Consider the following 13,195-nt stretch of genomic DNA (forward strand, 5'->3'; position numbering starts at 1 on the left):
ACCGAGTCTTTTTTACTGCCGCGGCGAGCAAGCCGACCGCTGCAAGCGGGATAAAAGCATTTGCATACCTACTGCTTCCCGAACCTAAGCGCTATGTACTTCAATAGTTCCTCCTTTGCTCGTACTCTTGCGCTACGACTTGACGACTCCGAAATCGAACGCTGGCGGCAGCGTGCCCTCGTAGGTGCTCGCCTGCATCCTCCTGGCCCAGTCGGAGACTCTGACGTACGACAGCCGGCAGCATCGCAAGACGAGCTTAGCCGCTAGGGCCTCGGCTTCTCTCCGGTCTAAGGCCTGGTCAGTATCCGGACTGTCTCTGCTGCCTGCTGTAACCCACAGTTTGCGGAGGAAGCTGGAACATAACTACGTGCTTGGAGGAACATTTATGTGCCTAGAGGAACTTTGCCTGGAGGAACTTTGTTCCGGAAGGTTCGTTGGGACGAAAAAACCATACCCCTACCTAAGCTCAGACCATCTCTTCTCCTCCCCTTTCCCGCTTTCGAAAACAGTGTCGTTTAGTTCGTCCTATTAAACTCGTGATTGTGTTGTTCTTTCCACACTTAGCTCGGTCGGAGAGGCCGTTTACCCGTTTCTTGGCTCGTTTTTCTTGGCTCGTTACTCGCCGGAGACAAGCAGGCCGGCTGCCGAGGTTCGGAGTATCGACCGTCACCATCACTGTGCACCCGCCTCTGACCCGAAGGCCGCAGAGACGAGAACGTTATGCGAAGATATATATAACTATGGAAGCAACCGTGAAAGAAGTTTGTTGCGTTAGGTTGCCGCCTCAGTCTAGAGGGTCGCGTCCTCTTCGTCGGCGGCTTTAGGAGCTGGGGCTGATTCAGGCATAGATTGCTATTTCTGAAACCACGTCTCGTGCCCGTGGTCCAATTCGAACCGCTGTCTGGTCTCCTCGCCCCGACTTTCCAGCCCGCGGATGGCGTCCCTTATCTCTTTGTCGAGCACGTTCTTCCGCTCAAAGAAGTCGCCCCGCTCGGGTCTGCGAAAGAGTTGCAGCCCCTCCCACCTCTCCGCCCTCGACAGCTGCACGTAAAGGCTCATAAAGCTGGGCCGCGTCGCCGTGCCGCTCGGGTGGACGCCTTTAAGGTTGACAAGGACGTCCGAGATGCAAAGTTACATCGCTGGCGAGCGCGATGGTGCCGGAGGCGAAATCGGGAAGGATGTCGAACGGCTCGGAAAGGCGCCCAGTTGACCACCTTCAGCCCGGCGAACTGGTTCCGGGTCACCACCACCGGCATCCCTTGCGCATAGAAGAACAGGCCGGGCATCGACAGCTGCGAGTCATCTCCGTACCGGAGCACGTTGCGCAGCTCTTCCACGCCCAACCGCCTCCCCGACTCGGTGTCGTGCTTGGCCACGAAGATGTAGGAGATATGCCTGCCGTGCGCACGAGTCCACTGGACGAGGGCGGCCATGTTCAGGTCCCACCGGTCCCGATTCAGCGGCGTGATGGCTCTGAGGCCGTCTACGAAAGTGGACTGAGACGATGGCGTATAAAGGCGGCGGCACAGCCGCTGGAAGTCCAGCTCAGTCTGCTTGCCGTTGCGCAGGCGCCCTAGGAAGCCCGCAGCCTTGGACAGCCGGCCGCGCGGGCCTGCTCGCGGAGGATGACGACGTTCGTGAACTGGAGGAACAGCTTGTGCGCTGCCAGGTGCTTCGCTAAGCTCTCCGTTTTCCGCACGCCGCCGTCCCTGGGCTCGGGTAGGAGGAGGCTGGTCTATCGGACCGGGTCGAACTAGAAGAAGTCGCCGAAGAACATAACGATCGGGATCCCGCTGAACGGGCGATACTGGTCGTCCCTGTATTACCTTAGGCGGCTGTCTACCGCCGTAAGCGTAAGACCGCCCACCTGGCTAATCTCCTACTTATGGGCCTCAAGATTCCGAACCCAACAGAGTCACCATGGCGGTTGAAGTACCGCGTGAGAGTTCAAAACTTCAATCTCTTGCCTGCCCAGATACACATTGCCGCCTCCTTCTCAAGACCGCAGGAACAACCTTCTGAACTAACTGGGCTTGGTCTTCCGTTTGGCTGACTCCTGCCACAAAATGATTTCCGGCCTTCTCTTCCAGAGGGCAACCAGTTCGGCCGGCCCATCGGAATAGGCCTCCTCATCTTAAGATATTTTAGGGCGCGCTCCCTCATCTTGAGATGGTCGGCCTGTGGCAAGTTGAAAGTTAGACGATGAACACAGGGGTCCATACCTATGGTAAGATACCTAGGTGAAAGGATATTGGAGGGTGGTTTATCTCAGTGAGTGGTATTTTTGTGTAGATAAGATATTCGTTACGCCCGGTGGCCTAGGTGGAGCAGGACAGTATATGTGTCAGCAAAGATGCTCAACCCTGGACGTGTGAAGTGTATTTACCTCGATTTAAAAAGACTCTTTCCCACAGATATCTTCTAGGCGCTCAGCGATCTCTCCCCGTCCAACTTTGTGTAGATGTAGACTTCGTGCCATTCCTCTGGAGCTGCCATCTTGCTTAGAGGCAGAAAACGGAACCTGGTACTGTTGGTGGTCAGCAGCAACTTCGGTATCTGGTATGGGTGAAGGTGAGGCAGAGATGCTTGAGGCCAGAATAGCCTCAAATAAATGACGGCTTAACCTACCCTTTTCACGTTTGGTTGCCCAAACCTGAAACACGCTTTGGAGATATGTGACTGAGCGTTCTGTGACGGTACTAAGACAATCTGGGGGTTGCAATAAGATATTTGTCTCGCAAAGGTAGGTGAAACCTGGAAGGGTAACAGCAATGGGTCATATAGGGGAGAATTCTATTTATTTTAGGATGACGTGAACATCTATGGGAAACAGTGTGTTGCAACGAAACTTCAAAAATAAACAGGTTGACTCTTCGCACTGTTCTATCTGCGTGAATGCTGGTCTGGGGTCACGGGGGCGGGATTGATCGGTTTGCCTCCCGCTCAGACTCGGCCGACAAATGACCTCACGAGTCACGTAGGTACTTAGTCTCTTTCTTGATATCTACCTAGGTAGGGATCGATGAAACGAGAATACACGGCTCATGTGTCAGCAGGCCGGCCATCCAAAACAGTACCACACCTTACACCTCCTGCCAGAAACATAGAGTCTAAACGTCAAAAGCATTCAGCTCTTCCGAGAAACTTCTCCTCACGGTAATAGTATCGGTCATCATCACGAGTGACCTAAAGACATGTCAGGTCTGTGACAAAAGGGACACGTGACGACACTGTTGGTTTGACCGTTTGAGTGGGTGTGAGTTTTGGCGTGTCAGTAATTCCCAACACCGGGTAACATTAAGTAAGTAGGCAGTTCGTGAAGCACGCATCCCACTCTAGAATCTGGTCTCCGTTCCGAATTTGAAGTTGGTTTGTTTACTTTTGGTGGAGCCACCCCTAAGCCCCTGAGTCTTAGCTCACTCTAAGCCCAATGTCTAGCAGTACTATCAAGAATTCTAAACGCTTTGCCCAAGGGCGCTTCAGAGCTTAAATTCCTTAAGGAGTTCAACCTCTAAGCTACACCAGTCCTCATATCCGTCCCAATCACTCAACTAAATCAGAATCGCCCCCAAGTAGGGCACTAGACTCCTCTTCCTTATCTGTCCCCTCGCCGATCATCTTGGTCGGGGATAAAAGAAGGTTTTGTAAGAATTTGTACAGTGCTGCTCTCCAGGCGGTGGGTTCGTTCGTGTCGGCAGCAGGTGGATCAGGTGGCACTATCACAGTTACAGTGCGTCTCCAACCTAGCCTTCTGGATCCGATAAGTGTGTCGTTGAACCCACGCTTTTTGCAGGCCTGTTCATAGAGCTGATCGAGTTCGTCCTACCAAGCAACTTTAGTAAGTTTTCAAGAATACAGGTACCACTGGATTAATAAAAAAGGAAAAGGCACGTACTTCGCTTACTTCCCGGTCGGACCAAATAACCCAACGATTGCCACCTTTCATTTAGGGAAACGGGTAGTATTAGCAAGAGCGCAGTGGTGAGGTTTTGGAGCTTGGCTAACCGTCAATCTGTATAGATTCTTCCCCAGCAAAGTGTAAAGTGCAAATAAAAGTTGACCAGTGTCTCCACACGGGGTCTGGAGGTAGACTAGGTGGATGGTCTTGTAGACCACGGGCGGGTCCCTCGGTTTCAGGAAAAGAAATAGAGGCTTTGAATGAGACCCACCCATTAGCAGGACAGCCAGGTAGGGTAATCTGGAAAGTGCAAAGATTGCACGCCTTGTCGTTTTGAGGTTCAGGAGCGGCTGTAATCAAGTCAGGGAAAGAGTACCTTCACATACAACAAGAATGAAATTTTATCGAACAAAGCAAAATACTAAAGAATGTACATGACAAACAGTCCTAGTAGAGATCATCATTGAAAGTGGCACGCAGATATACGGTGTGACATCTACGTGTCGAGAAGCCGAAACGAAACACTGTATTAGCTGCGGGGCTAAAAGGGAGCAGGTGACGCAGGTGGTCCATATAATGGGACTGGATGAAAGAAACTTCGCAGTGGTCAAACTGTTGGTTCCTAAATGAAAGCATAAGTTGCCGCAAATTGGGTGGTATATGGTTCAAGAGGGCACATAATAGCTCAAGCATCATGTGTTCTTGGTGACTAGTTAAAGCCCATAATTTAAAAGGCATGATGTGCGAAGCATTTAGAATGCAGTTTATTGCACCCTAGTTCAGAATTCTCTCATGACACAAGTCCTGCTCAAATAGAGCATTCACAGGTCCAGGTCGAGAATTGTGTTAGTAGGTAGGTAAGTAACTTGGAAACAAGATGTAGGCCGAACCCCCTTTTTTAGGCATATGGCTTGGTCGCCAATGGTCATCGGACTGCTTCTTTATTTGGATGGAAGGCCTAACTAAGCAAGAATTCACTTATTAGTAGCATAGGTCTTTATTGTAGTCTTTGTTTACTTAGGTGGAGACCCCCTTTTATTTGGGTGGAGTCCCCCTGAAACCCTGAAATCCAGTTCTCCCAGTTTGCTACCCGAGGCTCCTGACATGCACCTACCTTTAGCCATCTAATTACTAGGGAATTTCGTGATTCATCTGCAATTCTATTGCTGTTACAAAGGTATCCCAGTTGTCATGACATTTGTAGAACTGGATTAATATGCTAAGCAGGTGCGTGGAACTGCCCTCAATGGTTGACATGAATGACATCGCTTTGCATTTAAATAAGTTGAGTTTCAATGAGCCGCAGCGAAGTTTCTGCTTCCCGTCACTGAACTTGCCGCATAAAGACAAGTTTCCAATTGAATTTACGAAAGCTCTCAGGTTCTGCTTTTCTGAGGATCAATGGCAAACAGATGACACACTTAGTGTCTTGCACTCTGTGCTATCATGCACAATCCCTTTATGCCACCTCCTGCTCTTAAAGCACAACACAAGGCCTTAAGTCTAACCATGTTGGCAAGTACGTACATAGAAAGCAGATATTTCTTAAAATAAATCGAGTGAAATTAGATACATCCGTCATAACTAAGTAATGACAGCCACAAAGCAAAACAGATACACCACCCAAATCTAACGTCAGTCAACGCCTAAACGCCTTTCGAATATAAAGCCAGGATCCATGCCCCTACACGGATTTCCATGAAAAGTGAATAACAACAACAATACCAAGCCGCATTTGGAGGACGTCCCCAGAATATCCATTCTCTCCATCATATTTCCCTTGGATATGCTCAACGTACAATTCAATTCCTTAGCTTACTGGAAACGCGGTTCCTGGCAACGGACTTCCTCCTGAAGTAAGGGATGGTGAAGATTGGCCGTGTGGTCTTTGGGGATTCCTTGGTGAAAGGAGTGACAGAATATGCATAAGCTTGGTCACAGGAGTTTTCCACGTCGGTGACCGCCTTGAACCCATGCTCGAACTGGAGGGAGAGGGAGATATAGAGGTGGTACGCCTAAATGTGGGACGTCGTCCAAGATTCGATGATATAGGTTCTTCGTCTCTGCCTCGAATATTGATGCGCTTCACTGATCGTTGTCGGATGTCATCGAGCTCTTCCTGTGATTTGGGTGCTGGTTAGCAGCTGCTATGATTTGAAGAATAGGTAGGTAGAACTTACATCCGTCAACTTCCGGTCCGTCACAATGATCCAACGATTGCTGCCCTTCATCTATTGTCACCGTTAGTGTCGTGTGCGAAACTTCCCAGAAGATAGGAAGACACTCACCGTTAGTTTGAAGTTGTTCTTGCCGAACATCTGATTCAGGGCGGAGATCAGTTGACCGGTATCACCATATGGCGTCTGGAGATAGGCATGGTGCGATCGTTTGCGGGCGTCCATTGCACTGGGCGCTGCAGCGCGTTGCGATTTCCAGAATGGCCTAAAGCAAACACCTGTCAATTAGATACACAAGAAGAGTGGGCAATCCAGAGAATCAGCAGCAAGACTGATGTTGGGTGGTTGCGCTGAGTGTCATTAATGTTGGAAAAGATGAGCGCACATGGGAATAGAGTCCTCCGAAAATGAAGAGGGAACTCAACAGAACAGGATGACAGGGCGGGTTCCGTGGGGCGAAGTACAGAGTCACCACTGAGACACGGCACGTGTGTGGCTTGGAAATGTGGTGTTTTGGTGTGTTACACAGGACTCAATATTCTGAAATCAGACACTGTGCGGTCTGCGAGAAGGGGGGGCAGCCTGTAGTATTTTAAACAAGATGGCAGAACAGGAAGCGGGGTCACTCAGGGTCCCCGGTCCAGTCAGGCCAGGCCATCTGTGGCCAGCCAATGGCAAGACGTATCCTGCATAATGACCTGGTCAACCAGTCAACTTCTTGGAGTTTTGGTGTTCCCACTGATGCTGTCATTTTCTGCCTAACACCGCGATGTACCACATGATTCTGCACTTAGATGATAATGGCAGCCACAACATTATGCCCATCTACCTTACTTCGCCCTCTTTCAGCTGTTTCATTCTCGAGGACTCAGTAAAATGCTTCTGTATTTTCTTCGTTGGCTCCAAATATGCTGAAAAGCAAGATCAGTGCTGTCACAATGAAACCCTCGCTGGTGTACTTCCTCAGCTCCTGTGTGCCGGGGGCACTTGGCACACATTGTGACTTAATGCATCACAAAGCCAGCCTGCAAAGGCTTGGACAACACGAAAAAAGCGTACAAGGCCCACTTTCAGACGGCGGCTAACAGTGTATTCCCTCTCATATGGGAACCAAGACAGACTTTCTGCCAAACACCCGCACCTCCTTCTCGGGGGCATGGTACGGGCCGATGCGACCCCATGAGAGCCCGGGCTCTAGCCCCGGGGGGTGGCATAGGTGCTTTCAGCAACACTACCGGTTCCTAGAATGATCGCCTGCAGATAGTGGAAACACTCCCCAAACCCTGTTCTATGCGCTCTAGCGGCATAACCCATAGGGGGCTCTTGTCGATACCGCGTGCTGGGAAGACAGTACCGGCCATAAACCCAGCTGCGATCAATACCGCGAGCCTTGCAGCAGTGGCTGAATTTTGGGGACGGCTTGATGGTCGGCACTGATGGCTGCCGATAAGAAGAGCTGATGAGCCGATTCTCTTGCCTTCTCCAATTTCTCCTTTTCAGCAAAGCACCCGTGGAATGATTGCCTGCAGAACCAGCCATGGACTGGCCGAATATCCATGACCCTTATGTCACAACGTATGACTGGAAATATGAACAGCCGACATCTGAGACGGATGACCAGAGCTTTGTACTTTACACAAAGTGGTCTGAAAATGCGTACCGGGTTCAACCTCCCCAAATCTTATCAAACATTGCGAAGTGGTCCAATTCCACTGTAACATGGCTACAGGTCAGTGCTTCATCCGAGCCAGCTCTCAAGATCTCCAGTCAGTACAAGCGTCTGCTCACGCTTTGCTTTCAAGAGCCCATTTTTCAGTCAAAACCTTTTGGAAGCGCCTGCTGGTAACCAGCCAGATATCTCGGGGTTTCACATCTTGTAAGTTACATATGTCTAGGTAACTGACGAATCAGGGAAGAAAATGAGTACTTGTATCTAATTTCCCGTGTCAGGTTTCCAAGCCGTGTCAAACACTATGATGAGATACAACTTGGCGATGGAAAGCTGATCCCAAGAGAGCACTGGTATCTTCCTTTCTCGGACGCCAATTGGGAACACATCATCAAACATTTCCATCTCAACCGAGTGATCTTGGAAGCAATGATGCAAGACAAGTGCTACACAGGTTTTCAGGAGAAAAGGCTTCGTGGTAGACACACTATACAATGGTTCACGGGCGTCACGAGCCAGAAAGCCGACCCACGCAGCGCTTCCATGTCCGCGGTATACTTTCCACAATTCAGGTTATCACTTGGGGTGATTTTCAACTGCGACAAGGGCCAAAAGGACTTGGTAAAAAAACTACTACGACGCTCTCCTGAAGTTAGTTCACACTCCCTGCTCATGGTCGGGGTTTTTGTTGAGATCCAGCGTGATCGTATCGTTGCGCTTATGGACGATGTTACTGAGCAACTGGATACAATCACGACTATGCTTTCTCGCGAATTAGACGTCTTCGGTTTCGAACAGAATCAACAGCTGACAGTGGCACTGGTTGCGGCGAAAAACTGTGAGGAAGAGACACGGGTCGTGAGAAGTCAACTGGAGAAGATCATCACGCATGCAAAAGAGCACGAGAAAGCCGATCATAAGGGTGCAAGTGTGGAATATATTCATACGACCAGGAGGTTCAACATCAGGCTGAAACAGATTGATGATGAGCTGGAGGGTATTGCTTCTCAGTGTCGTGTCAAGGCGGAAGAGCTGAGAACCACGTCAGACCTGGTGAGTAACTACCTCTCCATCCCAACACACCGGTAGAGTCCTCTGGATCAGCTTCTCTACCCGCTGATTCACGAACTGACCGTCCGCTCAGTATTTGGCACAACTGGCCCGGAATGAGGCTCGTGAAGCAGCTTCTTTAGCACACACCGCAACCAAACAAGCAGAGATCAGCAAGCACATAGCCTTCATTGCGATGGTATATCTCCCGATAACAGCTGTTTCTGTAAGTACCCGTGATACTACCTAGCTACATTGTTGCCGCCATCATGTTATCTTTGAGTCATCGATACTGATCAAAGTACCTCTACTCCCAGACGATATTTGCCACGCCGGTGTTCAAGTTTGAAAACAACTGGGTGGACTGGTCATGGAAATTCAGGGGAGAGACGAAGGAGGATGGCTCTCCCGAACACGACATGCCAGTTTTCTCGGGGTATTTCGTGGTATATTTCATCCTCGCCATCGGCCTCACCTACACAACCTGGTGGTCCTTCAGCCGTAAAGTGAAGGGACTCGACAAATTGGCTACACTCCAGACAGAAAAGCGCAGAAAGCGCTCGGGATTTCTAGGCCTTGGTCGTAAAGCCAGTGACACGGCTTCGCGACCAGCTACGCCACTAGACACTACATCAAACCAGGTCACCCCCTCGCTCACAAGTAAAACCCCATGGTACCAACGACTGTTCCTTTGGTCCGAAAGCGATGCCACAACTATCACCGCAACCCCAAGCCCCGAAGCACAGGTTGCTTCTACAACCGGGGTGTTGACTGGTGACCGAAATGATGGAGGAATTCAGGGGAATACCGCGTCTGCTGCCACTCAACCCACTATCTGGTCACGTTTCTTTTCAATCTTCCCTCGTATCAGACGGCCTACTCGGAGGAGGAATCCAGCCAACGCCATCGAGGGACATCAGTTGAGGCCAATGTCACAGCACACCAATGTACCTACTTCTAACCAGGCAGGCCGGAACCATATGTCAGGCTCAATGGTTTAAGCTCTTATAGGAGATTTGATTCAAGGTTATAGAACACGCAATGATAAATTAGCAACAGAGTTTGTTTACAGACACCAACATCCCTAACTACCCGGTACCTAAGCTAGTGTTCGAATTGTGACCTGGTAATTTTGAACTTATGCAATGCATGTATAACTCGAAACTAAGGTCGGCGCTTAAGAGTGACGACTCACAGATGTGCTGATACCCCTGTTTCCCCTAATTTGTGAAGAAGCCGTTTCCCGACGCCCAACGCGTCGAAGCACACGGACAAGGTCTCCGGGATTTCAGTGCTTTAACTCCATCTTAAGGTTCACAGAGGACCTAAGTCATGGATTGGCCACGTATGGTAGATTCGATACTAGTCATTGAAGAAGACGACTGCCTCTTTGATTATGAATGTCCATCAATGATTGCATCAAAAGTGGTTCGGAACCATGTAAGGAAAGGCACACGTCAAATTTGGAACCGTTAAAGCTAAAAAGAACAGGGCCGAGAGCATGAGAGTATCATGTTGAAGAGTTACGCCGACTGGAACCGTTGGTTCGAGGTATCTTCATTCCAGCCATGACCTTGCAGTTCTCCTTGTAAGGGTACAAGACCAAGGACCTAACCTCATCCATAAAGAGTCAGGTTTTCACCGAAAATCTCTTGGAAAAACCATCATCAGCCCAGGAACAAGCCGGCTACCACATCCTGTCAGTTCACCACAACTCCAAACCCAGTCTAAGTCACATCACTGATTCAAACGGGCACCCCAAGACTCTGCGGCGCCGTCGAGCCAGCCTTCACAGCCCTCGAGACCATCACCACAGACCTCTATTACCTCCCCTTCTCCCTCCCCCGCTGGCGAACCATCACCCGCGCCTTCCACCTCCACGACGAAATCTCCCGAGCCTTAACCAAAAGCCACCAAGGCGGCTGCGCCACCTACCTCGTCCACGGCGGCCCCCTCCACATGTACACCGTCGCCATGTCCTGGGACCACCAAAGCTGGACCTCCTCCGCCCACAGCGTCGCCATCTCCTCCACCTACTTCTCATCCTCCAAGCTCACCGTCGCAGTCCTATTCGGCTGCTCCGAAGAGCAAATCGCCCGAGTGGAAGACCTTCTCGCTTCCTCCCCCGAAGTCAAGTCCCACCCCCTGCTTACGGTAGGGCTTTTTGCGGAGTTGCACAAGGACAGGATGCAGGAGATTGTTAAGAATGCTTTGTATGAATGCACTGCTGCTATTACGGAGCTAAAGCTGGACCGGGATGCCCCGTCGGTAGTGAAGAGGGATTTTAAGCTGAGTAGGAAGCTGAGGAATTGTCGGCTGAAGACGAAGATGGCGGAGGAGGAGGTGAGGACTACGAAGGGGTTGCTGGAGAAGATGATTCCGCAGGTGGAGGAGGAGCAGAGGCTGTATCAGTCTTGGGATGATGATGATGGTGATGGGGGGAGTTCGCGACTAGTACGAGGAGGTTTAAGCAGCGGTTTGAGGAGATTGGGATTGAGTTGGATGCGCTGATGGCGAGGTGCAGGATAATGTTTGATGATATGACTTATTCGGAGGAGTTGGTGAGTTGTCTGTGTCGCATAGAGACTCGTGATGTGGCACTGCTAAAGTATGTCTGTTTTTAGTTTATGAACGAGCTCCTCAGTGATGATGCCGAGCGAGCAAGAGACCAGGCAAAAATGAGCACAATAATAGCATTTGTGGCTATGCTATATCTCCAGATCACGGCTGTTGCGGTGAGTCGCCATAACTCGCTCGAGATACTTGTATCATAGGCTGAGTTGAGGCTAATCTCTTCGACATAGACCATCTTCGCCATGCCCGTCGTCGAATTCCAAAACGACTGGCGAGACATATACTTCAAACAGGCTGAGCCAAACGCCAGCAAACAGCCAGTTCTGTCCTCCTATTTCTGGGTGTACCTGATTGTGTCCGTCACTCTCACCGCATTCACCGTATTTGGTTGGTGGCATTATGCCAGGGGTGCGAGTAAGGTCCACAACCGCAGGATGGAATTGAAACGCAACCGGAAATTGGTAGAAGGCAGAGGTGGGCGACAACGTGTCACAAACGGGTTTTTCTCTGGGCATGGGGAAAAGAAGAAGGAATTTGTGTGAGACTGGGGTTGTGGCTTCAAGGACAAATTGTCATTTTTGTCGCATTTGAACTGCTTCTAACACTATGATATTTCATTCTTTTTCCGTCTGTTTACACTTCAGTCGCCTGTCCTACTTGGTGACCACTTCACTTTGCTGTCTCAACCTCCTTAGGACGCACTTTTTCTTCTTCCTTTGGGCTTTTGGCATCCGGTGGACCTTGTCCCTTGACTCCCCCTTCACGTTTTGGAGCTTCTTTCTGCCCTTTCTCAACATAAGTCAGTCCAGAAGGTCTCTCGGTTGGGCGTGTGGGATGGTTTGCTGACAGTGATTGACTCGGGGGAGGTTGCTTGAGATTGGTCGGAAGTTTACGGTCTCGATCAGCAATCCGCGGAGCGTTCCCTCCGTTGCCTGTCAAGCTGGTTGACATGCTTGGCGGGGCACCGACAGGCCCGGGCTCAGCCTGGCCTCCGGGTTGCGTCTTGATGATTTGCGTCTCTCACGTGGAGAGCCGGACTGTGCTGGCGATAGAGCACGCCTGGCCGGTGGGGCTTTGGATGAGTTATTACGTATACTCTCCTATTGGCTCTATGTTCAGTGATAGCGGTGGTTAGCTAGAATGTCTATCTTTGAAGCTGCTTGCCAGGTGACTTATTGAACTGAGCGGGGTTTTTATGTATATGATCCACTCTCCCGCTTGCCGTACCTGTGGGCGTTGAACTTGGTTAGTTTCTTGTAGGGTCTCTATTGTCACACCGGCATACGACAGCGCAGGAACAATACCTTCACCTTGACCTCGCTGGGATCTAACTTTAGCCCTTCTTGTAGGTACTTCAAGAGGGTGTCGAGGTGTCCATTCGGAGGCGTTGCACAAATGAATATGCTCTAATCTGACGGTACCTCCAATGTTACGTCCATTGTGTAGGTCCAGATAGGTAGGTTGGTAGAAGGTTTGGTGAATGACGGCTCAGCTGTTAATGCCGTGTGCAGCGAAAAAGGCGGTGTATGTCGTTATGGCTTTTCATTTCGAGTTAAGAACACATGCTTGAGATGGTTCTGTGTCCTTCAGAGATTACAATGATTTTAAGTCGTCGTGGAAGCTTCCGAAAAAACAGGGAATGCGGGAGCACATGGTGTTTGGGCCTCAAAGGAGGGGGACATGGCATCGGTTGGGGATTGACAAATGGCACGTGGGGGCAGTCGTGACGAATTATCCATCACTGGCTGATATGGGCTGACAGAGAGGATGTGTTCCGGCCCAAACATGGGCCGTGCTGCTTTCCAGCTGATCAGGCACACCACAAAT

At 50.3% G+C, this 13,195-nt stretch overlaps 1 protein-coding gene across 1 annotated transcript; it reads left to right on the top strand.

The window, feature by feature from the left end:
• Window positions 1-10,753: 10,753 nt before the first annotated feature.
• QC764_0019470 (uncharacterized protein) lies at window positions 10,754-11,910 on the top strand (the record flags this gene model as incomplete). The annotated part of the gene is given in 5 exon segments (XM_062940044.1): window positions 10,754-11,219; window positions 11,234-11,355; window positions 11,419-11,529; window positions 11,599-11,646; window positions 11,662-11,910. The coding sequence occupies 5 exon segments, from the start codon at window positions 10,754-10,756 to the stop codon at window positions 11,908-11,910; spliced, it is 996 nt and encodes a 331-aa protein (XP_062805939.1).
• Window positions 11,911-13,195: the final 1,285 nt, after the last annotated feature.

Source organism: Podospora pseudoanserina, chromosome 1, assembly GCF_035222485.1.
Source record: "Podospora pseudoanserina strain CBS 124.78 chromosome 1, whole genome shotgun sequence".
In the NCBI taxonomy this organism is placed as follows: Eukaryota; Fungi; Ascomycota; class Sordariomycetes; order Sordariales; family Podosporaceae; genus Podospora; species Podospora pseudoanserina.